This window comes from Ixodes scapularis, unplaced genomic scaffold (assembly GCF_016920785.2).
Source record: "Ixodes scapularis isolate PalLabHiFi unplaced genomic scaffold, ASM1692078v2 PGA_scaffold13__105_contigs__length_92229423, whole genome shotgun sequence".
Classification (NCBI taxonomy): Eukaryota; Metazoa; Arthropoda; class Arachnida; order Ixodida; family Ixodidae; genus Ixodes; species Ixodes scapularis.
This window is the reverse complement of record NW_024609839.1, coordinates 78,542,786-78,569,707: the sequence shown is the minus strand read 5'-3', so window position 1 is coordinate 78,569,707 and position 26,922 is coordinate 78,542,786. Positions and strand designations below refer to the sequence as shown.

General features: G+C 46.1%; 2 protein-coding genes across 2 annotated transcripts in view; one reads left to right on the top strand and one right to left on the bottom strand.

Moving 5' to 3' along the window:
* Window positions 1–11,043, top strand: part of LOC8034220 (serine/threonine-protein kinase DCLK1) — a 43,060-nt gene extending 32,017 nt beyond the window's left edge. The window contains exons 12-17 of the mRNA XM_029984361.4: window positions 1,626–1,703; window positions 3,335–3,431; window positions 4,807–4,890; window positions 7,033–7,134; window positions 7,997–8,033; window positions 9,368–11,043. Of these exons, the coding sequence (XP_029840221.2) occupies window positions 1,626–1,703; window positions 3,335–3,431; window positions 4,807–4,890; window positions 7,033–7,134; window positions 7,997–8,002 (367 nt within the window). The 3' untranslated portion in view covers window positions 8,003–8,033; window positions 9,368–11,043. The remainder of the gene's footprint in view (window positions 1–1,625; window positions 1,704–3,334; window positions 3,432–4,806; window positions 4,891–7,032; window positions 7,135–7,996; window positions 8,034–9,367) is intronic.
* Window positions 11,044–13,725: 2,682 nt separating this feature from the next.
* LOC120836119 lies at window positions 13,726–26,136 on the bottom strand. Its single transcript, XM_042289689.1, has 13 exons — window positions 26,041–26,136; window positions 23,026–23,226; window positions 22,765–22,968; window positions 22,616–22,651; window positions 22,464–22,541; window positions 22,334–22,408; window positions 22,148–22,219; window positions 21,963–22,034; window positions 21,799–21,849; window positions 21,473–21,544; window positions 17,499–17,714; window positions 16,669–16,890; window positions 13,726–15,502 (listed from the first exon to the last, which is right to left on the bottom strand). Exons 1-13 carry the CDS (start codon window positions 26,051–26,053, stop codon window positions 15,345–15,347), a joined length of 1,470 nt encoding a protein of 489 aa, XP_042145623.1. The 5' UTR covers window positions 26,054–26,136; the 3' UTR covers window positions 13,726–15,344.
* Window positions 26,137–26,922: the final 786 nt, after the last annotated feature.

The window sequence follows — 26,922 nt, the reverse complement described above, 5'->3', positions numbered from 1 at the left end:
AAAAAAGGTGGGGAAATAAAAATTAAAAATTTAGAAAGAAAAAGCATTTTCAAAAGTCTTGTCATTTTTTTTAAAGATGATGTAGAACCCTTTTTGTGGCATTTCAATTATTTTAAAATGATGCAACCTCTAGGTCTCGAGCGTAGACAGCGTCTACGGCCGTCCCGTTTCTTTTGGTGGGTATGTGGGGCATTATGAAAAGGTAGACGCATCCAACCACTTTCTCCGCGGCGGCTTCTCCGAATTCTCGTCTATCCGTCGGCTTCGTCAGATGATCCGATTCGTTGGCTTTTGACGTCCCCGGCGCGTTTTTAGCACTTCATTTTGCCTCCCGATAAAACTCCCATAGCTTGATGAAAAGACTTCGGACTGAGGACCGTGACTCAACCTGGCACAGACGCGGCTCCGTGTCAGCACTACGTCGCTAATAGGGCACAAAGTCAGCGCCCCATCGGCGGGGTCGGTGCCACTTTTTGACTCTGGAGCCTCTGCGATTGGTACGACGAATCTGGAGGAATGGATCTGCCCGTCTTCCCATGCGTTTGAGGTTCCTGGAGACGGCACGGCATAGTTGCAACACGGTGCCTGAAACGCGTCTCAGACCGGCACCTTTTGCGCCTCCTCAAGAGCGACTTTTCGGTTTCCGCTCAATGACGGCATAGAAGTGTCACACTCATACTTTTTTGCTGGGACTTCTAGCTCTGACCTTTGGGATCACGACGTCCGACACTCCGGCCCCTGTGACGTCGTGTGTATCCACTTTGGGACCACTATAGACAGTAAAGAGTCCTTAGTGGATGCATGGGAGCGGCAAAATCCTTTAGAGGTGTTAAAAATCGCAAATCGTTTGCATGCAGGCGGCGCTCTCATATGCAAAAGATGCCCAAAGATGGGCATTTTTCGTTGGTCTTTAATGTTTTTCCGTCATTTCTCGCGTGTTTCAAGCGGACTTTTGGTGCACAGTATAATTTTGGATGCTAAGCACAAAAATCAGCCAATCTTCTACATAGAGTAGATCTTATTATTTTCGAGAGAATTTCGACATTAATGCGAATGTTTCTTTCGTCTTTTTTATGGTACTTCCACCAGAAATGATGGCACAAAGTATGTCTGCGTGTTCTACGAACAACTGAGAGTGCAACAAAACCATTTTTGTAGCTTCAGCGACATCCTGAAACAAGTTGCTATATTTGAACATTCTTTCAGCGATAATTAGAAATGAGTCATTACAGGTATTTCGAATTAGAAAACCTTATGATTAGCATTATTCAGAGATTTTATTCCCGTTCATGTCTTTCCAAAGTATGGCCATCCCGAAAAAAAACATCTGCATTCAGGTTCTACATCCGAAAATGCTGGGGGGCAGAACATAGTATTGGGATGAAAAAAAAAAAATTCTGACATTACAGGAAACATTTTTTCCAATCATGCAACTAAATGGTAGATACAAGATTTGGAATTGATGCAACAAAATAATGTGCGCTTTCCGAGTGCTACGTTAGAAAGTATGCCGCACATGTTTTATATCTTTCTAGAGCATGTTTGTTCGTTCTGACTATTTGAGACCGGTGTATTTTTATGCAAACAGTTCTGGCAACAGCGTGCACCTCACCTGCTGTGTGCAGGTATGGCCTGGAGGTGGACGTTTGGGCCATGGGGGTCATCATGTACATCCTGCTGTGCGGCTTCCCGCCATTTGTCAGGTGAGGGCCTCCTGCTTGGCATGATAGCCACGCACGGTGCGAGTCTTTGTGCAGAAGTGTTTGTCTGGCAATGGGTATTTTTGCTCTAAATTGGCAAACAAGAATTTTCATTTATATCCGATCTGGTATTTAAACTGGGGTTGCGAAGAGGAAGTAGAAGTAGAAGAAGGATACAAATTAGTTGTAAGTCGGTGCTTGTGTTTGTCCCTTTGTGTGTCTGGTTTTGCCCTCGTCTAGCGCGCTATAACCTCAAGATGAATCACCAACTCGCCCAAGCTTCCGTCTTAACGAATATATTGTTTAGTATTAAATGACATCATGTGATGGGATGTCACTGTTAGATTGTATCATGACGGCGTGTGTCGTTTTCCGACTAAATTTAGCGCGTAAATGCTTCCCAGAGGCTGGGGCAACTACAACCAAACAGTGTGGTGAAACATTAGTATAACGAGCGAGATAATAACAGCAAACCCTATCAGCATTTATAAAGCGCTCGGTGCTGCTAAATTACAGATGATGGTCAGACTCATCCGAACAAATGTTTTCCGAGTCTTTTTGCGTGGCAAATGCCAGTTTGCTCGAGCGAAAGGGTGAAAGTTCTCGTTCATCGGATAAAGCACTTTCTTCTTCCTCCCGCGCAGTAAATAGCCACATTCTTCCTAGTGTGTCTTGCCATTTGCCACATTTAAGCAAGAGGCGAGAAGCATCTCGGGGAATGATTTTATTATCTGCGTCACAAAGCAAGCTTAGTGGTTATATTTAGGGCACCTTAATGACATTCCTTTTAGGGTGATGATGTTCTTCGTAGTACCCGATGCCAACAGCTTCCGCTCACCTGCAAAATAGAAACAAATAGTTTGAAACAAAATGCTGCAGTAGCACAGCCAACGTCAAGAGTTTGTGCCGGGAAGCACCGTTTCACATGCTTTAGAAGAATGGTTCTAAACTATCGATGTTTCGCGGACCCCTTGTGAATCGTCGGAACTGATGGAGGACCCCGTTAATGGTGAGAGGAGGGGAAAGTTATAGGTTAAATATAATGATTTAATAAATGGATATAACTAAGTGCTGGTGTGAAGTAGTAGGCCTCTGTTATTGACATGCACACGAGAAACTTTGTCCGGAAACTGAAAGATTTCTTCTTGACCTGAGAAAAGACTACTTTTATTGCCAGCTTGACTGATTAGGTAGGGCTTCGCGGACCCCTAGAATGCCTTCGCGGACTCCAAAGGATCTGCAGACCCCCATTTGAGAACCACTGCTCTAGAACATAAAAAAAAAAAAAAAAAAAAAAAAGATTTTTGGATAAAAATTATTTGATATCATCGCACTAAGCAAAGAGCACATGAAGGCACCCTAGTTGCAGCGCTGCATTCTGCAGACGGCAGTAATTGGTAAGACTTTCACCTTGTCCAAAGCAAGCCAAGTTTTTAGCTCGAGTAAGGAGAGGCACAGTGTTGCTACTCTGCTAGGCCTGCATCCTCTCAGTTCTGTTTTTTCAGCGGGGGAATCGGTCTTGCGAGGTAGCTGGAGCGAGCGCCTGTCGCGGCGCTCGCTCCAGGGGGACATTGAACGGCCCGTTGTGTGTGGGTCGCCATCGAGACTTGCGTGCCTCTCTCGTCTGCTTGCAGCCAGTCGAGCAACCAGGACGAGCTGTTTGACCAGATCCTCAGCGGGAGGTTCGAGTTCATGTCTCCCTACTGGGACGGCATCTCTGCGTCTGCAAAGGTGGGTGGCTTCCTTCGGCCGGTCGGCTTCTTTTGGCCGGTCGGCTTCTTTTGGCCGGTCGGCCTCTTTTGGCCGGTCGGCCTCTTTTGGCCGGTCGGCCTCTTTTGGCCGGTCGGCTTCTTTCTTTACTGCGTAGTGCGCCCATTGCACGGGCAAAAATGTTGCACAAAAAGGCCTTTCATGCAGGACTTCGAAAGCAAGATAATGCACGAAAGAGACATCTTAGTGCCTTGATGCTTTAGTCGTAAGATGAAACAGACTTTAATTGCAAGACGAGTCATTCGAAAAGTGCTCGAGGTACACCTAAGCACTTCTTATGAGTTGTGAATGCGAAAGCATGCACGCCACTCTTCGCTCCCTTTAATCTGCGGCGTACAACGCACTGACCTTGGGCATGGAATAGGGGAGCCGCTGCCTCGCGGACATGCAGCGCCATCGGGTGAGCGATCAATCAAACTGTCGTGTGCCTTGCAACGCGAGGAAGGAACAGATAGCAACGTAGTTCCCAGCAGAACAAACCCCTTGGTTTATTCCATGCGTCATATATATTGGCACGCACCGTACAACCGATAAGAGGCAAGCAAACGCGGTGATCGGTGATAGCACAACAGTGCGATAACACAGTCAGGATGACACCTCACAAACTGACGCGCAGCGGCCAATGGAAGCCTCGTCGATGCGCGCCAGACAATGGGATTAAAGTGTAAAAGGTTCCGTTGGCTAGCTTTGCATGTGGCTTCATTAAGGTGCCATTTTGCATGGTTTCAAAGCTGATGACGTTTACTCGCTCCATAAGACAGTCAATGCTTTCGCATTAATAATAACGCCCTGGTATCCGTATTCAGGGACGCCGTCGAGCGTGCATCCGCCAAAGCAGTGGTGACTTGCCAAGTGGGGAGGTTTGTAAGCGTGATTGACACGTGTGCGCTTGGAGGGATTTGTATTCGGCTTCCGCAGCTTGCACCAGCTGACAAGCTTAGGTAGGCACATGTTTGGTCTTCAGTTGTTCATTGGCGGAATTAATACCGCTATGTGTGGAGCTGCAGGCATTCGGACGAAACAAAAGGAAACCCGGGGAACATTCGCTTGCAAGAGATTTGTCAATCCCGATTTGTTGTGAAAACTGCAGTAGTTATAACAGACCTTGATTTTGACCAAGATTTCGGTCTGTTGTAAAAGGAGTACATTGTATGCAGATAGGAAGTTGAGTCAATGGTATGTCAGCGACTGCGATAATCTGTAGAGTTTATTCGCAGAATCATAATATAGCCAGGGAAAGCATACTTTTTTTCTTTTTTTGACAGGCAAGCCGTTGCTATGTGCAGTCATTGTCTGTTGCCCGTCACGGGGGTGCAGCATAAACGTCTTTTTGCAGGAGCTGATTCGGGGGATGCTGCAAGTGGAGGTCTGCGAGCGCTTCACGGCAGCACAAGTTCTTGGGCATCCCTGGCTGGAACACGTGAGTGGTTGGATGGAGTATGCAAGACCATGTGGGAGGAGAGAGATTTGGCATTTCGAAAGTCTCCACTGTGAATGATGGCAGTGCTACCATACCGTATTTACTCGCATAACGAACACACTTTTTTTCCCCAAATATGTACAGATATTTGGGGAGGGTGTTTATTACGCGGGACAAAATTTTTGAATTTACACACTTTGCGCAAATGTGGTGCCGATACGACACGGCAAAGTACTGTGGCAGGTCCCCACTGACGGATGCACACCCACGGCTGGTCGTGGGCGTGCCACTGTAACCGTCTCTATAAATTGCTAACTTTTTTTAGCGCACTTTCGACGTGCCTTTTGCCGAATGAAACGTGCCCTATGACACTCATCAGCACGAAGAGCGAGTGCAAGGAGTGTGCGAAATGATGCTCTGCCTGAAGAAACTTCCCACGCCGTAGACGGCCAGTCTTTCGTTGGCTTCGCAGACATCCATCCTTTTTCTTGCTTGCAGAGGACGATTTCTTTTGGCTGGTTCTCTTTGGGCTGTATCTTCCTCTTAGAAATGACGTACGGTGTTAGTTTGTACCTGTCGGCGCTGGACGTCTGTGCTATAATGCTCTCGGCCCCTTTCGCGTTGACAGTCGTGTTTCTGGGCACATCATACTTCGGTGGCGTTTGCTCCGCATTTGCTGTTTGTGAAGGGGCGAACCGCTTTTCCCTCTGTCGCCCAACGACGAAACCGTGAAAATCTAAAACCTTGCCTTTGTAACTCAGGCACAAACTTGCGCATCTATGTGAGGGGAGTTCATTCTTTCGGGTGAAGGAACGGACAACGCAGTGTCCGCCAGTGCCGATGGCGACTTTTCAACGGATTCTGATAACCAGACATACTTAGTAGAATAAAATTTAAAGCTGTTTCTTACCAGTCCGGGAGTAACGTCGAAACACCCACCTCTCGCTTCTGCATTTCTTCGGGAAATTTTCCCCGCGCAATTGTCGCATACCGAACGTACAAATTACGAAAGAAAAAAAAAGTGTCTTATAATATGCAAGTCAAGATGCTAGCACTGCCATCATTCACAGTGGCGACTTTTGAAATGCAGATTCTCTCTCCTCCCACATACTTCTGCCGGAAAGAAGGCGCCTTGTGGCTCAACTCGATTTCGAATAGAACACTAGATTTGTTTGAATAGAACACTAGGTTTGAAAAAAAACTTGCGTTATATTCGTGCAAATGCAGTACATAAAAATTAAGAAAACAAGCACGTGCATTGACCGTTTGGAGCATTAAAAAAAAAACTTATCTGGAGGGGAGTGGTGCACACTCAATGGCGTGAACAAGACGACAGTATGGGCAAGCACGTGCGGGCATTTCGCGTAACGTAGCCGCGTAGAGCCATCTGGACACAAGGTTGCACACTAACAAATTATTTAGACCCAAGTCCGAGACCACGTGGTACAGCAGAGGCAGCGCAAAGGTGATTTCTCCGTCGCTGCTGCCGCAATATTTTCGTTCTCTGTGCACATCACTTGAGAGCAACAATTTACGTGAAATCAATTGGTTACCACTCATTTTTGCTTTGTGGGGCTCCGCAATTTCTTTGTCAAACAGAAATATTTGTTAAACAGGAATTTGTTGTGGTACTCTGAGAAACACATTGAGCACGGGACTTTATTTTAGTTTGTTAAACGGGTGTTTTTGTTGAGGTGTTTATTATAAAGGCGTTTGACTGAACCACTCAACAGTGCGCTTGCATGCAACCAGTGCCGCTCTCAGATGCGCTCGAAGGAAAAGCCTGCCTACTGAAAAATCTGGAACTGTCAGAATTTTAAAGCATCTGGAAAAGTTTAGGAAATGTCAAGTCGGGGAAAATGGCTAGTGTGGGCAGCGCAGCGACCCACGACGAAGCATGGAGGGTGCGGCGTACGGTGGCATGGACGGCCCTCACACCGAGTGACGGCTGCCCGCACCCCGGGTGTGGGGGGCCAACATCGCCAGGAGCAGCAGCACTCCCCATTTTTGTGCAACGGGGTTGCGGCGGTTGTCACTTGTGGTGTCGCGCGTCCCGGTGCCTCCGCCCGGCGCCGTTGCTCTGACAGCCAAAGATGCACCTGGGATGTGCTTTCCCCCACGTTGACTCGGAGTGTTGCGCAGAGGCAGGAGGAGGGCAGCGTGCGGACCTCCTGGCGCATGGACCTGCACCTGGAGGATCGGCCCCGGTCTGCCATCGAGGCCAAGGGGGCTGCCTCTGCCACGGTCAGTTCCACCTGCATGGCACATCTGTCTCTACAGTCTGAGCAAAACAAAAGCCATCTGAAAATCAAGTACCGTAAGATCACGTAAGGGCGCCCACCCAAAATGCACAGTCCAGTTTGCACGAATGCAGACGTCTCTCTTCCTTCGCTGGACATACTCGAAGAATTTTAAAGACCCGATAGAGGCGCGTCAAACATCAGAGCATTAAAGAGTATCGACAAGGGGCAATGGTATGGAGAAGGTCATCGGCGACTGTGAATCGCACAACTCACGCCTCAGGGTATAAAGACAGACCTAGGGGTGCACCGCATGAAAAGCGTTTTCGAGCTACCACGGACGAGAAGCAATGCTAGTTCATCGCAGCTGTGACGGCAGATCCTACCCAATTGGAGCTTCGCAAAACCCTGGAGATCGGGACGTCCATCCGGGCAGTCGCGCCGCAGTTAAGAACTGCCGTCTCGGTAGCAGACGACGAGGAAGGGCAGACTGGTGCAAGGAGCGCCAGAGAAGAGTTGTCTCGACCTCGACGTGCGTCGCAGCTTCTAGAGAAATTCTGGCAAGCGGCTCCGATAGTACCGCTTGCCACATGGAGCGGCGTTTCAACTCGTATTGGCCACGATAGTACTTTGTTTCATCCCAACAGGGAAGGTAACGCACTGACGGCAGGGGCTACAGTCACGCACTTGTACCTTTGCGGTTAGTCCGTGTTAGAGTCAGGCAAAATGTAAGGGCATAGGCTTTCTTCGTAAGAAGCTCCGCTCCAACCATGTATGCGGAAGAAATGCAACGCCGCTCGGTAACTTTGTTAAGCGGCGTTCCTTGACGGCGAATGCTGATTTGGTTGATGTGTTCTTTCTTTCAGTCCTGACATTTTGGAGGGCAGCCTCGAAGCACTTCGGGTAAGCTGCCGTTTCGCCGTTAATATCCTCTTTGTGTCGCATTTTCTTAAGGGACGAGGTACAGCCTCACCTACAGCATATCTGCGTGTTTGTAAGAACTGTTTGCATACCACTAATTTTCGTGACCTACGCAGACTTTATCGTACGCTTTGCACGCGATAAAAGTGTGCTACGCTCAGAAAACATTGGTGTCCGTTTTTTGTCCGACGTTGTTTGCATTGGGGGGGTCACCAAAACGCAATACCTTTATGAGGTATTTGAATGCCGAGCCCAGCCATTGCAAGCGACATTACGCCGCATTGTTTCAAGAACCGAAACACGGTTTACGGACACCATGGTGCGACTAATTTGGGCGGACGACGTCAAAATTCTGCTAGTGTTCCCTGGTCGCCAGTTGCAAAGGATCGACATGAGTAAATTCATTATTGCCATAAATATAGTCAGTGAGAGGTTAAGGGTGAAGCAATCTCCTCTCTGGTGTTCGCTCTGCTGAAGTGGAAAGAGGTGGGAGGAGCTTCCCCTGAACTCTTAACATGTCACCGACTATGGAGCTCTAAAAATTGGGAAACCTGGTGTATGTAGTACTAAGTAACCTATGAGTATTTCATTTCAGGAGTAATGGACCTTTGGGTCCTTTGCATTTTAGCAAGTTGAATTTATTTTAAACAAAATTCGACTTGCTAGATTTCATTTGAATGATCCCATAATATGCACCGGAGAAATCTCACTATGCTCGGGATTGTGGGAATTCGTACGAAGGAAAGAATGTTTGTACGATGCAGAGTTGCTGTTACTGAGATCCAATAAGTCATCTCAGCCACAGCTCAAGTTAACGAGCTGTATAAGTGCCTTTTAAAGTAATTATCAAACATCTAGTCTTCAACCAGAAACGAATAGCAAAAAGAGCGTGTATGTTCAAAGTATCAAAGAGACTCACGTGACTAGCACATTTTCGAGTCTGCAAGGGCAAATTATAGTTAAAATAAAAGTGTTTCTTTTTATGTAGCCCATACCCACTTTATAGCCCACAGATGAAAATGTCTCACACTCGGCACACATTGAGACGTTCCTACATTTGTTAGTGTGCAAAAAAGCTTGTGTCGTTCAGAAATCATTGTCGCAAAATCTGTCTTGTCATGTCGTAATGAACGGTCTTTAAAAAAAAAAAGAATCCTTTTATTGCCCACATTGCACAAAATTTTAACTTTTCAACGCGTATAGTTTGTGGACCATAGTCCGGAAAATGGGGCGTTTGGACTGCGAGCCAGAACTAGATGAATTGTTCCGCAGCCTTTCGGGACAAACCGCTTAATGCTGTGTGCTCTTGTTTACAGCGTGGACGTCCCCGAGGTGCATCCCTTCGACATACTGAAGGAACGAAGAAGGCGGCGAAACCCCGGATAGAGTTAACACACACTATTTACTGCGCACAATTAACGGCGAGATAACCGTCACACACAACGAAGAATCTTCCACAAAGTCGAGGTCGCGGGAGGAACAACCGGGACGCCGCTGCCGCACGGCCGTCCCGCCAACCCGCAAGGTCATCACGCACAAACAACCTTGTACAAACTAGGGTCGGTCTAATGCAGTGCAACGATCTGTGTCGTAACTAGTCAGAAGTGTCGCGATAAACCACGCAACCTCTTTTTTTTATTATTATTATTTTATCGAGGTTCTTTAATCAGTTCCTTCTCTCGTTTCACGTCCGTTTCTAACTCATTCGAGACTCACACTTATTTCGCGGAGCACTCTTTTAACGTTTTATGCACATTGTTTTGTTCTGGAGGGACGTCGATGACCCTGTTCGCTCGACCGCTCCTTCTTCGCAGAACCGACGCCGAAATATATCGGCGTCATTGGTGACGTAGTGCTAAGGTCTACTGGCAGCCATCCAGATCCGAAAACGACTTCCAGAGTCTTGCGCCGTTTCATGTTGATTTTATTGCAGATTTTATTTTTGGGCATTCGGGGAGTCGGCGAAGCTTGCACAGCGAAAATTGTCGGCTAAAGAGGAGTGGTCCGGTAACTCTATGCTTGACTAGGCCCAGTTCAGATCTTGGGCGTCTTGTGGTGCTCTCTAACCGACCGGTTTTTATTTTTTAAGTGCTCCCTGGGATACAGTCTCGGGCATTAACCGTAGGGGTCGGTTGTAAGACGTGGCGGTCGTTGTGATAGCAAAGTGCTCGAACGGGAAGAAACGCACGCTCAACTTTTTTTAGGGTATCCCGAAAGCACCGCGTTAGACTGAATGTGGATCCCGGCCCGACACGACGTCACGGCGGACCGACATTACCGCTCGAACGCCGAGGAAAGAGTGATGCGCAAGGAGTGTGTGGAGATGCTGCAAAAACAGTTTAGACCGAGTTTCCACGCCTTGTTCTTTCAGTCGCGGTAGGTCAACACCATTTCACCGAAAATCATGCCTTTGTGTCAAGTCCCGGTATATGGTTTCTGCGTTTCAAGCTTTGCCATCACTTTTTAGTTATATGTGCACGAACGAAAGATGTGCTCTTTATTTACCACTGCATAGCTGTGCTAGATACGTTTTTTCCCGTTTCACATTTTTCGGCTTTTAAATGTGCTATGTTTTTAGTTGTAGATTTTTAAACAGTTTTACTAGGTGCCTTTACAGATGCCAACGAACTGCACCATTTATTAAAGTTAAAATCGTAATTTCTTATTATTTCTGTTCGCACTTTTAACGCTGGAAAAGGATGTTTTGGAAACCGTACGAAGCGTCGAGTGGCCACCGCGTAGACGTGAAAACTTGGAAAAGTGTCGTTACCCCATGTGCATGTTTTCTACCGAACGTCGACTGTAGAACATTTGTCCACGCTCGTGGCTTCCGTCTCGGCTGCGCCGAGCTCAACGCCTCGACCACGTCCTGCGAAGAAAAACGCATCCATAGTTCTTGAAATTGTTGCGAAAGAGTCGAGCGATTTGTACAGTTCTAATAATAATTAAGATGATTTTATACTTACAATAAATATGAGTTAGGTGAACTATAGTTGCTTGTTTTGTTTGTGCGAAGTACTAGTGGGAACACGGGTGGGAATTTTGGTGCGGAAGAACGTACAAAAGTGCTGGACCGTATCTACGCAAACCAGACGTAATGGAACACAAAGCAGACGAATAAAAGTAGGTTCACAGAATGCAGATCCAACCTCATACTGCTATTTTACAACAATCGTTCAGATTGTTGGGGGTCACGTGACCTTGGGATGACCTTGGGGTCACGTGACCTTGGGGGTCAAGTGACCTTGAGATGACCTTGGTTACGCCGACGGCGACGCCGCTCAAGCCGGGAACGGGCCCCTAAGAGCTGCGCTCTAAAAAAAAGATCTTGATATTTGTGATCCTGGAGGTCACTCACACAGAACTGCTGCAGTTTCCTTTTTTATGCGAAACATTATGAGGATTGCAAGTTCGTCTAGTTCTTGCACAAAGGTGTCGATGATATCAGAGTTGGACCACCGAACTCTTATTGGCTGATAGAAAAAAAAAATAGTGGGTAGAGGTCAAGGCATCTAGCATTGATGTCTACCCACTATCCTTCCATCCTTCCAATCAAAGCCAATCAAAACTCGGCGTTGTTCTGATGTCACCGCAACCCCTGTGCAGGAAGCAGACATAGGTACCGACCAAGAAGCAGAAAGGACAAAACTTACTCTCCACTCTTCTCGATTTTCTCCTCGCTGTTTTTTCCGCTGTTGGAAAAAAAAAAAAAAGAAATAACCCCTTCTTTTTACGACGCCGTTTAGGATTAGAAAAGGTCTAGCGGCCAGTTAGTAATCACACAAATAAATGGAGAAGCCCCATCTTCATTCTTCCTCGCTTCCCCCTTCTTGACGCTACCCTTCACTTTGAGCCTCGGACATGAAGTACTGACAGTGCCGTGGATGCTACGTGCTCGTCGGACCAGTCATACGCCTATTTTTCCCCACGTCCTTACGCCCCAGCTCATATACCTACGCGCAGGGGCGGGGTGATGCGATGAAAGGAAACGGTTGAATGGTCTGCCCAGCACGTAGCTCCTATCGCACCGTCAGCTTTAGGCGGAACAGAGTGTAAACTAAAGAAAGCCAAGCCTCTATCCTCGCGTGCTGGCATCTGCTCGCCCCGTCGGGTTTCTCACGTGGTTTGTTCATTTCAACAACTGTCTAGAAAAGATTTTACCGACAAGGGAACATCGACAACTTTTTTTCTGGAAGATAGTTTTTTTTTTTTTTTTTTTGCCTTTAATTTTGAGAGCGAAATATGATTCTTTACTGTTTCAGCAACCGCATCAAATACTTAAACTAACTTTTGCGAATAACTGATTTTAACAAGTTTCACGATCAAAAATAATTAGAAAAATTGAAATTGATCACGCAAATACATCACTCTATCACAACCAGTGCATAGCGAATCACAATCGTAGATACCCCACTAAATATTCCCGAAGTTCATACTTGGCGAAATCCAGGAAATTAGGTGACCGCAGAAATGAAGTCGTCTAGAGTACAACAAACGTTAAAAGTCTATGAGCCTTTATCATATGTTCTTCTCGAAAAAAAGAATGCGGGGCGGCGGCCTAAAAGAATACACATAAAGGTGGAGGCGACCGTGGAAGAGCACCAGCTTAGCGTTTCCGGCTGAGGTTGGCACGACGATGCTTGACCCTCTTCTAAACGAAGCAAACGCTGAAAAGGAAGATGATTCACTAATGCCATGACCATGAAAACTGCCATGCCTCTCCGAGACACCTCGGTATCCTCGCACAACCCCTTAGGAAAAACGGCTTACAATAGCATGCGCTCCCCAGACAACACACAGACATCCGCTGGACATCCAAAGGATGTCCCGACTGGGACATTAGGGACATCCTGCGGATGTCCGAATAATGTCCAGAAGACATCCGAAGTGAAACACCAAAGGACGTCCTCAGGATGTCCAGGAAAGGATGTTTCCTGGACTTTATTAGGACATATATAGGACATTGTATATTTTCATACTGGTGTACTAATTTACACTACAGTGGGATAAGACCACACAAGTCTTGAAACAAATAAACCTTTATTATTTCAATGTAAAAAGCAAAGACAGAGAAATAACATATGAGGTGGCATCAATAAGTATCTGAACAGCCACCACTGAACAAAAAGAAAATGCAGCACCACAGTGCGACACACCTGACCCTTCCTAGCAGGCTTGCCAGTCACTGTGTGGTGACAAAATGAATTCCGAGCTATGCTTGTTTGTTTAAAAGGTATTTCACAACTTTCTGACCGCATAAGGCAAATAAAAAGCTCAAACAGCACGTTTACATCAAATTTCCTGTGAGAATTGGGAAGAACATGTCAAAATACCACACACTCCTCACCAAGCATTTGGTGACCATGATTTAGTAAAAACATGTATAAGTGAGTGGCATGGACATTTTAGGCAAGGCCAAGAATTCCTTGGAGACGATGAAGAGAATGCCCTCCGAGAAACATAACATTTCAGAGTGCCGAAAAAAAATCTATGTGTTATTTCACGAAGACCGTCGGAAGCGCATTTCGGATATTAGAGAGTTTTAGTAGATCGTGTTTTCAGGCCACGCTAATCGTATCGGGAGCTCGCGCTGCCACTTCGATGCATGCTCTGAAGCGCGCGCTCGTAGCGGTAGCGGGCCTTTGAAAACGATCTACTAAAACTCCCTATTGCTGAACCATAAATAATGTTGAGTTGTTCAGCAATGTCCGAAATCGTTCTCAGAAAGTGTTACTGAATTAACGAGGATTTTTTCTGCATTTTTAAATGTTAGGTTTGTTGGAGGGCATCCTCTTGATTCATTGTTTTCAAGCCATTCTCAGCCTCACTTAAAATGTCCATGCCACTCACAGATTTGTGTAACCTAGATCAGTCACCGAATGCTTGCTGACGGAGTTTCTGAGTTTCTAATGTGTTCTTCTCAATTTTCACAGAAAATGATGTATGGACGTGGTTCGAGTTTTTCATTTGTGTTTCACGGTGAGAAAGTTGCAAAATCCCTTCTGAACAAACAAGCTAGAGATCACTCTCGCCCTGCACAGTAAATTTCGGCACAGACTGCAAGCTTGTCAGGAAGTGTCAGCTGGTGTCACACTGCTGTACTTGTTTTGTTTTTGTTCAGTGATGCCAGTTCAGAAACGTTTTGATGCCCCCTCATATTATCACAGTATTTCACTAGAATGCTTACTTCTGCATATCACTCAAACATTTCCTTTGAAGTGCAGAAACATAGAATATGTTATCACAGTATTGCACTAGAGTTGTTAATTATAAAAAAAATAACACATTATCTAAAACTGAAATACAGTTATGGCAAGGCATAGAAGCAGTACATGCCAAGTACTAAAAATGCAAGTTGCAGGACAGTAATGCCAGTAAAAATGACTAACCCCCTTTCAGCTTAGGTGCCAACAGTGTATAATGATTGTATGCAAGTCGTGCAAAAGAATTACTTTGGCAAAATCTAGAAAACATATTGCCATGTGACCAAGGTCAGCAAGACCAGACATCTACATTAAATAATGCACAAAGTCTACAATAGCAGTCGAGCACTGAATAGCTAAGTTTATACTAAAAGCAAGTGACATCAGTGACTCTGAACTTGCTTAATACAGGAAAAAATGCATGAACTGCATAGAAAAGAGTAGTGTAAACAAGTGTGACAAATACATCTTGTATAAAGTATCACGAAACTGAAATGCCAGAATGGCTGTTAGAATATTGAATCGATAGTGAATTGCCAAAAAAAAAATTGGTGCACATCTTACATACAGGGCACTTCAAAGGAACTGTATAAATTGTTGTCTTAATGTACTGTGCTACAATTTACGACACTGGTATCCGTAGGTGGTGAAATTTTCCATCACTATTTCAATGAATGGCTTTACCTGAGAAGAAAGTTAAAAAATAGGAATGTCTTCTCCTTATCTGCAGCATTCGCCTAACGTCACAAGTCTGGCTGGTGAAACAGCCGACATACGGCCCCCTCGGTCAAAGCAGACGGTCTTTCCAAACCAAAAATGCTATGCGAGTATTTTATTTGTGAACTGCTGCTGCAGTTTATCAGCTGTTGCAACAATCAGATGTGTGCCATAAGCAAACAAACACCATATGTAGAGAAAAGCATTCAGACTTTTAAACTTTTACTCAATTAAGTTGTTTCTTTGAAAATGTAGCTCTCCAGATACAGTACCACACTCCCTGCGGGCACCGCTGTTGCAAATTGTAGTGCAAAACGTTAAGAAACAGACTTGCATAGTTCCTTTCAAAGGGCTGCCCTGTTGAAGTGATTTCTTAGTCTAGTGTAAATGGTGTGCCGTCCTTCCTTCCCATGGACTTTTTTTCTGCCGCTGCCCGCTCAGCAGAATGACGGAGCCACGACATGCCTGCTTTTTCTATGTCCTTCTTAGTTGCCTTGGCTTCTTCCAAGTTTTGACGGTAGGTGAGGGTGCCTGCATATAAAAAAGTTGTTGTCAAGTTCAGCAAGATATTTTAGACTGGCAGAAAAAATGTGAGCTGCATTATGCAGTCAAGCTAACTGCCATATCAACAACTTCAGGCGAAGTATGCATAAGCAGGAACCAATTTCATTATTCTTGCAAACAAACCAAATGAGAAACACAACCCTTGAAACAAATTTGTTTTGATGTGCCTGCGTCACTCTACAGCAGTAGCAATCAGTTCATTGAATGCTATTTCATTGACAGATCCTTCGACAGCCTCTTCTTCGCGACATAGCCTTGCATGTACTTCTTTGGTGGCCTGGATGTTGTTGGCATGTAATAAAGCGGAGCCTCTTTGCCGACATTCTGTTTCCGCCATCCCCATTACTATCCTAGCCTGCTAAGCCTTTGGAGATTCCAAACAGGCTTACCAAAGGCGGGAGCCGGAGGGGATGTTAAACTCCCAAGCGGAGTGAAGCAAGGGATGACAGTGCGCAACGCGGTCTGTTAGAAAGCCTAGCTTGCCGGAATCAGCAAAATAAAGCCAAAAGTCCAATGCAATCCACCTAGCGAAATAGTAAGTGACTAGCTCAAGATGCTAGTAACTGGTACTACTCTCATGAACAGAAACTAGTTGCAAGCACTACTTCTAAATAAAAACTGGTGCTCAAAGTAGCCAGAACAGCTAGATGATGCAGCGGCATGTGCTTTGTGTAAGCAGTGCCAATGAAATGTGTGTCAATAAAAAGTTGTCAGTGAAACGTGCATCTATGAAATGATACAAAACCCTTCTACAGGTAGCCATCACATTCCCGGGCATTGATTATGTGGAAAAGCCGATCCACGGTACCCGAAGGCTACGTCTCGTGGATCTAGGACCGTTACTGTGTACCATTTTAAAGAAATAAGAACATGTCTTTTTTTCTTCGGTGGTTGGTGGCGGGACAAGTGCAGGTGCCTGTTATAAACTGCTCTGCTGTATAAGAACATCAATGTAACACTGGGAAAAAAAAGTGACTTACACACTGGAAAATATGCTCTAATTATTTCATTGGTTACACTCTTATATCAAGTTATATACCAAATTTTCCAAAAAGGTTTTGCACTATTCTTTTATATTAGACTTCAGTACATACTAAGAATTGCACTTGTGCAGGTTCAGATATCTAACTTACTACACAGGAGCTTGCAGATGTTGAGATCAGAAAACTTGTGTTTTCCCTTGGCGCCACACCAGCTGTACTCGGCTGCGACACTTGAAGATAGTATACTTCTCAAAATTCGGGTGGTCCGTTCTTTAGGTGTATCACCTCCTTGAACTAACATGTGTTGTCTCTGGTAAAAAAGAATCAAAACAGCAATCAGATCAGAAATATGGGCTAACATTAAACTACTAACTCATTTAGAATTTTAAGCATATCACAATCTTAGTGTGGTTTCATAAGCATAGTGGTTCTCAAGCGTTTTATCACCACTGGCACATAAAGCATTCACATTGTAAAACACTGAAAAATTTTCAAAATGTGCCGTAGTTCTAATAGCTATGTTGAGATATCGATTTTGATGGCATAGCAGGAACATCTTCCCTACGGATGCACATAAATCTTAGAAACAAAACCACATGCTTAGAAGTATGGGCACTATGAGATCATTTCCGCCCAATTTTGACTCGCTTACTCGGTACTGTAAGAGTGACCGACATATACACATGATGCAAATTAAAGTTAGGTATATCTAAACTTAAAAAATAAGATTTTATTGACAACACTGAAGTACCTGTTCAGGAATTCAGTCATGAAATGTGATTACTAACACGAAATTGTGTTCATGCATCTAATGAGGTTCTAATATAAGCTATGCCTGTAACTGAACTCTGGCACCTGGTAAGCAAACCTTTATCACCTGAATATTTACAAGGTGGAGTTCCAAAAATACAGTTGCTCATAACAAAAAAAAAAGTTCAATCATGCATAGATGCAAAATACAGAGCTTAGTTTAGAATAACCATCATTTATCATACAAAGTCTTGCTCTCTTGTCGACCTCCAGCTCTTTGTCGAAGTGCACGAAGTCCTGTTCTGTAGAAAAAGGCAAGTCCGGCAGGCCCTCTGGATCAAGTGGGGCATCTTCGGTGTTTCTGAGCAGCAAGCTAAAGTACTCGGAGTGGGTCTGCTGTGTCACCTTGATGGAATTCAGTGCCAACAGGATCCCTTCCATAAACACTGAAATGGACAGAACAGAGCTCCATCGTGCAGCCACAGTAGCATCCTCATTGCAGAACTGTTGACATAACATGAAATAGTAACTCTCCGTGATATACACCAACTCATGTTTACAAACAAACCGGAGCGCCCCTAGCGGACGCCACCGGCGCCGCGCATGCGCGAGGGCGGTGTGGGCAAAAAGCTCGCCGTCGCCCCGTCGCCCATAGACAAACCATTGAAACGCGATGTTATCGGCGTTGGTGTGAGTCCCCCTGCTCTTTTTCGCGTTCGAATTGTTGATTTTACGTCTTCCTGGCGATGTCCGATTACTTGAGCGGCGTCAGCGAAATTACCGAGGCTCGTTACACCGCGAAACTTCGCGCGAATAATGTGACATGTGGCGATTCATTCCGCGTGGACGCCGCAGTATGAACGCTAAAACCATGAGATTTCGCTCGCAATTTTCAGTCGCGACGCCGCTCGGGCTGCAAAAGCGTGAACCGTAGCTGAAATGGTCGACGTCGATACTGAAAATCGCAAGCAGAATCGGACCAAGTCAATTAGGCATAGCAAGTCAGTGATAGTCACTGGTAACAATGATCAACATCTTTTATTTACTGTTTACATCGAGCCTGCTTACCAACCTTCAAACGTAAGTCTTTTGAGGCCTGCATTTACTTCTTATCGCAAGTACCGGGCCAACATATACGGGCCGGCGTCGTCTAAGAGAGCAGACGACAAGCAGAAACGTTTGAGAGAGCAGACGACAGCTCGAACGATCAGGCGGCCGTTTAAACTTGAGGACGCACTGAACGTAGTCCGCAGGTGGTCCGCACAACTTGATGGTTCTCTGGCGTTCATGTTGCAACAAAACAAATAAATCTGATGACCACAAGTATCCGTGAATTCAACCCAAAGTGCTTCCCGCCCAAGCAATCGTTGTCCGAAGGCGTCTGCTTTTTTCTTTTTACGGCACATATCCAGATTCTCGGACGAATCGAGCACCTGAAAACTGACCTTCAAACCTTTCTCGACACTTTTGGTACGGCCCCAGTCACGGCGTTTTGACGAGAAGACAGGTTTTTGTCTGGTTCCTTTCAAAACAACGCAGGAATACACGTCTGTCATGGGGACTTCTGCCCACAGCCCCAGACCGGAAGTGCGACCGACGCGCCACCACCGCGCCGTGACGTCACAGAGATGAGTTGGTGTATAGACCTTTGTCCGGAAGTGCTCTTTTTAGCCTCGACCGCAAGGAGCAAAAGCGAACAATAATCTCGAACCCAGACGCACACGGGGAGGGGGGGCTGCGTCGGCCTGCGCCGCCGGTTCCCGTTGAGGGCTTCTTCGCTGGTGTGCCGACTGCCGTTTCGCCGGCATCGGTCCTGTTTACCGCGGTATGTGAGTATAGTGCCCGTAATGTGAGAGCCGTGTGTCCATACGCCACTTTGCCGTTGTTGGTTTTCATCTAGCCGAGCCAGAAAACATCTCGCGACGAGTTGACCGCGCCGCGAGTGACGAAGAAGCAAACATGGCGACGGTTTGTGCGATTGCTTTGGTGGCTCCGGTGTTGAGTTTCTTCAACGTCCTCGTGAGAAGGTTCCCCTGCCCTTCGAAGTTATTGCAAGCACCACGAAAGATGTGGAATCATCGTCTCAACTACAAATAAGCAGGCCTTCACGAGCAACAACGGTGCCGAGCGGGCGCTCGGCACATTTGTGTCAGGCTCACGCAGCCAGCGGCACAGTTGTGTTGGTTGTGTCGTCAGATGTTCAACAACGCCGAGGTATTTTCATTTATCATTTGGAATGGCTTCAAGAGTGGGAAATTAATCTATTTCGCGGATTGTTAACGCCGAGGCGAGTGCCCTTCGTTGCAGTGCCGTCGTCGCGCAAAGTGCAGAGAAAACCGGGTGGCGATGGCGGCGGTGCTCTTTGATCTTGCGCCGTCGGGTTCATGAAGTCCGGAGTAAACGTACGTACGTGCGTCTGCTGGATCGGTGTTTTGGACTTCCTCAAAACTCTTTCTCACGCGCATTTTCCTTGTGAAGCTTAGTAGCTCATTACACCTCATCGTCGATTGCGCTCATTTGACTACGACGGACGAGCCTGCGTGATGTGAATTTCACTACCTAAGATCCTTGGTGTGCTGTAACGAGGGCTAATAAAATATCACCGCGAACTTCTGAACAAACGAGTCGAAGTTTCGTCTGCTATCATAACTGATCGCCTGTCACAATATCAATCAGTAGCGTTCCTAGACTCCGCCCCCACAGGCACCGTGCTTCGTTGCCCGATAGTAAGTGTCTCCTGGTACCTCGTAGAATTCCAGCTCCCACTTCAAGTAAGTAGCATCCTTTAGAACTGGCAATTAATAGTTTCGAACCCAGACGCTCGCAGTGTGTGTGCGTGCTAACATACTCGGAGCCCTCGTTTACGCCGCTTCGCAGCGGCAGACAAGGCGCCACATTACAAAAGAAAGCTAATCCGAGCTGTCTATGTAACTAGACCCATTCGCTAGTCATTCGATGAAACGTCGTCTCGTTTTCATTCGCTAAAACTGCGTTCGATCAAGTGAACGCCTCGCACTTATTTCGGCTTGGCAGAGCCGCGCTGCCGCAGAAAGGCAAGCAGATCGCGAAAATCGGTCTCAAACGTGCCACGAATGTAATGTCGTATACAAGAAGCCAACAATCAAGCATTTGAAAGCTACAAGAAAGCGGTATCGAAATATTTACTACGCAATGAACCCGGACTGAAACGCGGATGTCAAGGGTCAGCAGACACCGAGAACATCTAAGACAAGAAAGGTTTTCCCTTATTTTCCTTGATCGAGATGGGTTCTCGAATGTTCACGACATCTTGCCTGTTGAAGAACGGGCCGCAGAGGCTTCTGGTGAAGACATCTTTCACGATGTGTCGGTGCATTCGGACAGCCTGCCGCATCCAGCTACCCAAAACAACGCCGCCAACGCAGCCCCCCCTCCCTGCCTGCCAGTTCTTTCCGCGTCGTGGCGCGAGCGTAGATAAACATGGCGGCGCCCCGGAATTGGCGCGGACACTGGTCTATAGCAAAGTTAAAGGAGTATGAAAGCAGTTTCTGAGAGTTCTTTAGTGACAATAACTCAATCTAAGTGCACCAAGCGTTCTGAAAACCCGAAATTACACAATCAGGCGTGGCCCATTTTCCTACTAAAAACGCGATTAAAGATTGTTACACGCCCCCTTCTCCAAGATGAATATTATTGTGAGGCAGCCAACAAGGGGCGCTTGTCAGCCAATTGCTAGCGATGGCTTTTCGTGCAGCCAACGAGTGGCGTGATTTCTGAACGTGTGGATCGGACTTCTTTTCAAAACAAACTATAATAGTACAAACAGTCAAAATCTCCACACATTCAAGTGTTTTCATTGCTCTAGTGTGTATAGTATGCATGTATTTCTGTTGCCTCGAGATACATAGGCAGTTTCATAATTTGGCACTGGATATATTTATTAACTGGCACCTATAAAATAACATCAAGAGCAATCTTATTCAGAAACCACCTTAGTGCCTCTTTAAATAAAAACACTAAGATAAATACTGCTCCTGACATATATTGTATGTTTTAGGAAAGCCATGCCCCTCACGACAACTCAAACTCATTAGAAAAAAACGTTTCTAGACACAATACCTTTTCCGAATCGCCTTTGTCATGCACATAGCATAAGAAGTAGAAGCCCAGAAACCACTATCGCAAAATTTGTTTCTGATTGAAGATCTAAATAGATATTACATACCAGGCACCTGTGCATCTGTGTTTACCCGTCCAGTGCCAGGGTGAGACATGTTCATAGGGGTTACAGGTGCATCTGAAATTTTATAAAATGCTGTTCTTGTTACATCGAGTCGGTTCACAGGAGACCACTGGTCAAATCGGTTTAATCAATTCGGAGCCCGGCGTTCGTCAGCCCGCGCACCCCGAGCCTTGAGCGCTCAGTGCCCACGCTCCTCGAGTGGCCACGAGCTGATAAGCGCCAGTCTGTCAGTCAGTACATAACAGTTCTCAGCTTTGATGTTATTTCGAAGGATATGAAAACTTTAGCATTCACAAAATAAAACTCACCGTGGTGTTGCTGCCACAGTGTTGCCGCCGCTAGAGGGACATCATTGGCAACTGAAATTGACAAGCAATTTTGTACAAAATGCTGAATGCTATAAAAATATTTAAAAAAGGTGAGAAAGAAATGAGTCAAATCTATCGAATGCCACTTAAGCTGCAAGATATACCTGCAGGCCGGATGCTTGAGTGAGGTGTCCTGCTCCTGTATAGAGTGTGCACTGGGGGGACGCTGTGGACACCTGAAACCAAAAAGAGTTTTTTTACAAAATGCCGAATGTTAAAGAAAATCCGAGAACATGCGAGAAAAAAATGTGTCAAATCCATCAAATGCAACTTCCGCTGTAAGATCTACCTGTGGGCTGGATACTTGAATGGGGCAAAATGTTCGCATATGGTGTGTGCACTGGTGGACCCAAGTCATCACCTGAAATTGAAAACAGATTCTCTACAAAATGCTGAATGTTAACAGGAAATTCAAGAACATGTGAGAAAGAAAGGAGTCGAATCCATAAAACATAACTTTAGCTGCAAGATCTACCTGTAGGCTGGATGCTCGGGCGGGACATCATCCTGTTCGTGTGGGATGCGTGTACAAGCGGGACATTGTCGAGACCTGGAATCAAAATTAAATTATCTACAGAACACTCACCTTGTGCACAAGCAGTTACCTATGTACTGTGGCTGCATGCGTGAAGACTGGGCACGTGCTTGGGATGTGGCTTGGGACGTGACAGTTTCGTACAGGGCTGCAGAGGAAATAGTCACACTTACTCAATCCATGTACCTGAACATGCACTGAAGAGACATAAGGTATACACACCAGAGTGATGCAGAGGTGACTTAGAGAAGTTGGCACCTGGAAAAGGAGGAATAGTTGGTAGTAAGCCGTTTGAAGTTACACTAGATGTTTTCAAAGAATTATTTTTTTCAACCGTCCTAGAGCATCGCCAACAATGCACGATGCCATACCTGTTTTCTTCCGTGGCTGGGGTGGCGTGGGTGGTTTTGGTGGTTCATATTCATCGTCGGAACCTGTAGTGTCGGTGCTGTCATCATAGTCAAAAGGAAAGGTCGGACGGCGTTTTCGCTTGCCACGACCCAGCTCTTCTTCACTAGTGAAGTCTGACGTATACTCCAGAGCCTGAAGTTTCTCCAGCGCCTTCTCATATGTGTCTGAAAGAAATTTACGCATTGAGGACTGGAAAGAATTTAGAGCAAAAAAGCACTTACCAGCCCAGTCCTTGATCAGGCATTTGACCTGCATCCAACTGTCTTGTGGTTTGACGCCTTCGATTGTCATTCGACGACGCTTGTTAGGATTTTTTTCCTTAGGCCAAAATGTTGTTTCAGTGTTTTCAACGAGCCATGTTTTGTGAATAATGGCCAAGCTGTGATCTTCTTCAGGAAATGCTACAATAGCAAACTTGTCACCTGAGCGAAGCAGGAAAGGCAAGCATTTGCATGTCCACCGAGTTATTTTTCCCTCTTTAATGCAGCATACTAAAACCGAACTAGCTTGTCCAGTTCATCTACAAACAATATCATAAACTAGATTATTAATAAACAAGCAGCCATAAAAAAATTTCACTGTAGGTGCACCATTGGAATAACGGCAAATTTGTTTGCCAATGGGAGTCTCACACATTTCACTGCAATTTCTGAAAGTGGCCAGAAGTGAATGTCAGACAGTTCAGATGCAAGGAAGATGTTCAGCAATGATGAACTGCAGGGATAGCTGTAAAGGTCTTCTAGACTCTGGTACCTCCTTCCAACCAACACTGGTTGATAGTTCACTGCAGTGCGTGCAATGTTTTCAACCTTGATGATACTCTTGTCTTTTAACATGCAAGTGCAGTCTTTTTTGTTTGTTTTGATGGTGATGCCAGCAGGAAACGTCACGGTCTTGTACTGAGGTCCAATGCATCCGAGCGGCAATGGTCGACCTTCATGCCTTGCTGTCAGCTTGAAACTTTCTCCTCCAAGGAATACAGAGGAGACGGGTGGAGTCGATGCTGCCGACTCTCCAGTGTTGACAGCAGGAGATGCAACCAAAAATCTTTCTTCTACGATTCGATTGTAGACTTGCTGCAAGGGCCTTTCTGGTTTGCGTACATAGCTTTTGAGTTTACGCATGTAATTTTCGAATGGGAAAGCACTATAGTTGTGAAGAGGTCCATGAACTCTTACGTCGCTTGCCACATGAATCAAGCCATGAACATTGTGAGAGACTGCATGTCTACCATATAGTGTTATGTAGGTCTCAACAAAATGCCTTAAGAGCCTTTCTGCATACCCTAATTGCTCTCTACAGAGTAATGGGCTGGAAAGTATGGTGACTGCACAGTGAAGTGTCATGAAGTTGTCCATCAGAGGCTTGGGGATCCTTGACCTCAGCACCGCTGGCCCCGTGTAAAGTACAAGCAAGCGAAATTCTGACGCTTTCCACCTATCAATGTCGGACAAGCTGCGTGGCTTCCGAGACATGTCTGATGGTACATAGTGCCTCATTTCAATGTTAGCTCCCGACACAGAATCTCTTGATGCACTTCCAATGTGGTAGGTTTTATCACCTTTCAGCCAAAGGAGTACAAGCTTGCGCACAACACCCAGACAGATGAGGTGCATATAGTCAAGTGGCACCTGGTCAACAATATCTATGGGAAGTTCTTTTAAGATAGTTTCCATGATGTGGTGGTCCTCTTGCTCTGCACGCCTAAAGCTAGCATTTGTTCGTAATGGAGCATCAAGATCAGGGAAGCACATTCGTCCCCGCACAAATTCTCCTTCAGTCGTGCACTTTGAGCAACTGAAGTAGCCGCTGTGCCCTTTGGTGCCAAGAATGTATGACTTGGCAGGTGCGTCGCAGATTATTGCTCCAACTTGCACTCGGAAGACCCTGTTGCCAATAGCAACACCTTCAGAGAGAACACCTTTCAGGTCAGACACAAACGGACTAAGGAAGACATTTGACTGAAGAGCCTTACACTGGCCATGATAGACACCAACTGGAAATGGGTCACTGCCTGCACAGTTAGCAGCTTGGCAGAGAATGGGCCAGAACTGATCCCGCGTGCTTTTCGTCAATGGTAGTCCATCTACATTCACATGAAGGATTATTGGATCCGGTATATTGTGCACAGGTTGCAGCGCTGCCCTGAGCCCCTCACTCAAGCCTAAATGGCAGTAATGGCCGGAATCCATGGGCCTCACATTATCAGTGACTCTTGGTGTAGACAAAAGTGCCCTGGCACATGCTAGGAGGTCCGAGAAACAAGAATGCGAGTGCAGTATCTTCAGGAGCTTTGTAACGGTATCATGAGGAGCAGCCCCCTCTACGCTCCACCGCCGCAGCTTTTCCTTGAAACGTGAAACGTCGGATTCCTCTGATTCAGACAATTCATCCAACTCGACATTCCTTCGATTGTCTCTTTCTAACCCAAGCGAAAATCAGTCCACTTCCAGCTGGATTATGGAACTGGAAACGAGGCGGTTCAGCTGGATTCCAGCTGGAATCCAGCTGGAATCCAGCTGGACCGCCTCATTTCCAGTTCCATAATCCAGCTGGAAGTGGACTGATTTTCGCCTGGGAAATGGTGTTCACGACTGTAAGGCAAGCCTTCCGAATCTACAGGGACGCCTCGTCTCGAGTGAATGGCGCTTGCACCGAAGACCGGTTCCGGAGTATCAGGCACAGTCTCAGAAAAACAGCACATTGTCAGGGCATCTTGCTGATACGAGAGACGTGATGGTTCTGCAATTAGTTCCGGCGATCCCGCGTGTTTTTGCGGCGTTCCTGCAACTAGTTCCGGCGACCCAGCGGGCCTTTCTACAGAAGCCTCATCCAAAGCTTCAGCTGAGCACATTGCGTTTTCTCTACTAACTGACAGTATAAGTTTGAGATCGCTTTCCGCCGCACGACGAACGCGCCGATAAGCTGTTGTTCTGGGTAGAGCAGCCATAGTGTCCATATCTACGATCTTCGAGTGGTTCGCCTTGTCTTGCAACAGCCAAGCTCTGCGAACGATGGAAATGTTGTAACACTTTCATTACTCGGCCTAAAGTCATGTCACTTAATACGGAGTATTAGCAAAGCGTTACTGTTGGCTATTGCGAGCGCGGTAGCCCTCTGGCCGCGCGCTGCTTCAAAGGGGGAGCGCGAGCCTCAATACCGCTGTGGCGGATCAGGGGACCGGTTTGGTAAAAATCCCGACTGTCGCTCCAAACAAAACGTTAAATCATACTTACTTCCTCCAGCCATGGTGGCTAGTGAGTTCTCAGGTTAGCGCAGTAGCACGGTAGCACGGCAGCACTCCGGACTCCGGGCTGTAGTCGGCTGTAGGGCTGCAGCTTTCCCGCGCGCACGCTATTAATGATGATGATGATTGCACAGCGGTGGCGATTGAAAGCTCTGCCTGAATTGCTTAATTTCTCTAATGTAATTATCTATGTTTTATTAAAAAAAATAATTTGTAAAAATATATAAATATATGGTATAAAAAATTATTAATGTGAAATTAAAAATAGAAACTAACCGAGTTTTAGGACCGTTTCGGTTTCGCCATAGTTCCGCTTTCGAATGTATTTAAAGCGGTTCATTTTTTAACATAATTTTTGTTCTTGTGTGCCTGAGAATTTAAAAGAGCTGCCTTTAGGCTTTTTACTATCGCTCTTGCTCTTGCTGTGTCTGCGAAGCAACGCGAGTGATTCTGTTGGCGACAAGACTCAAGAAATACGATAGGTCGCTTTTTCTGTTTTTTGGCTCCCTCCGTTCGCCGTGGTTGCACGCCGGCACATTTATTGCGGAGAAAGGGAGGTGCAATTTGTAGGGGCGCGTACGCCGACTGTACGGCAAGCGCGGATGATCAAAACCCAAAATAACTTGAAACTGATTTTTCTAACGGCTGAACCAAAAGCGACGATTGCAATACGAGCCACGATCTTGTGCGGTGACAGTGCGTGAAACCGCTGCTGTAATCGTCAAAAAAAAAAAAAAAAAAAAATGCGTGTCCTGATCACAGTCGCGCTGGGACGTGTTCCGGATTATGCCGGCCCGGACATCCGTGGGACGTCCGCAGGACGTCAGCAATGGGACGTGGGACGTTCGCACGTTTTTAGGACGTCCGAGGG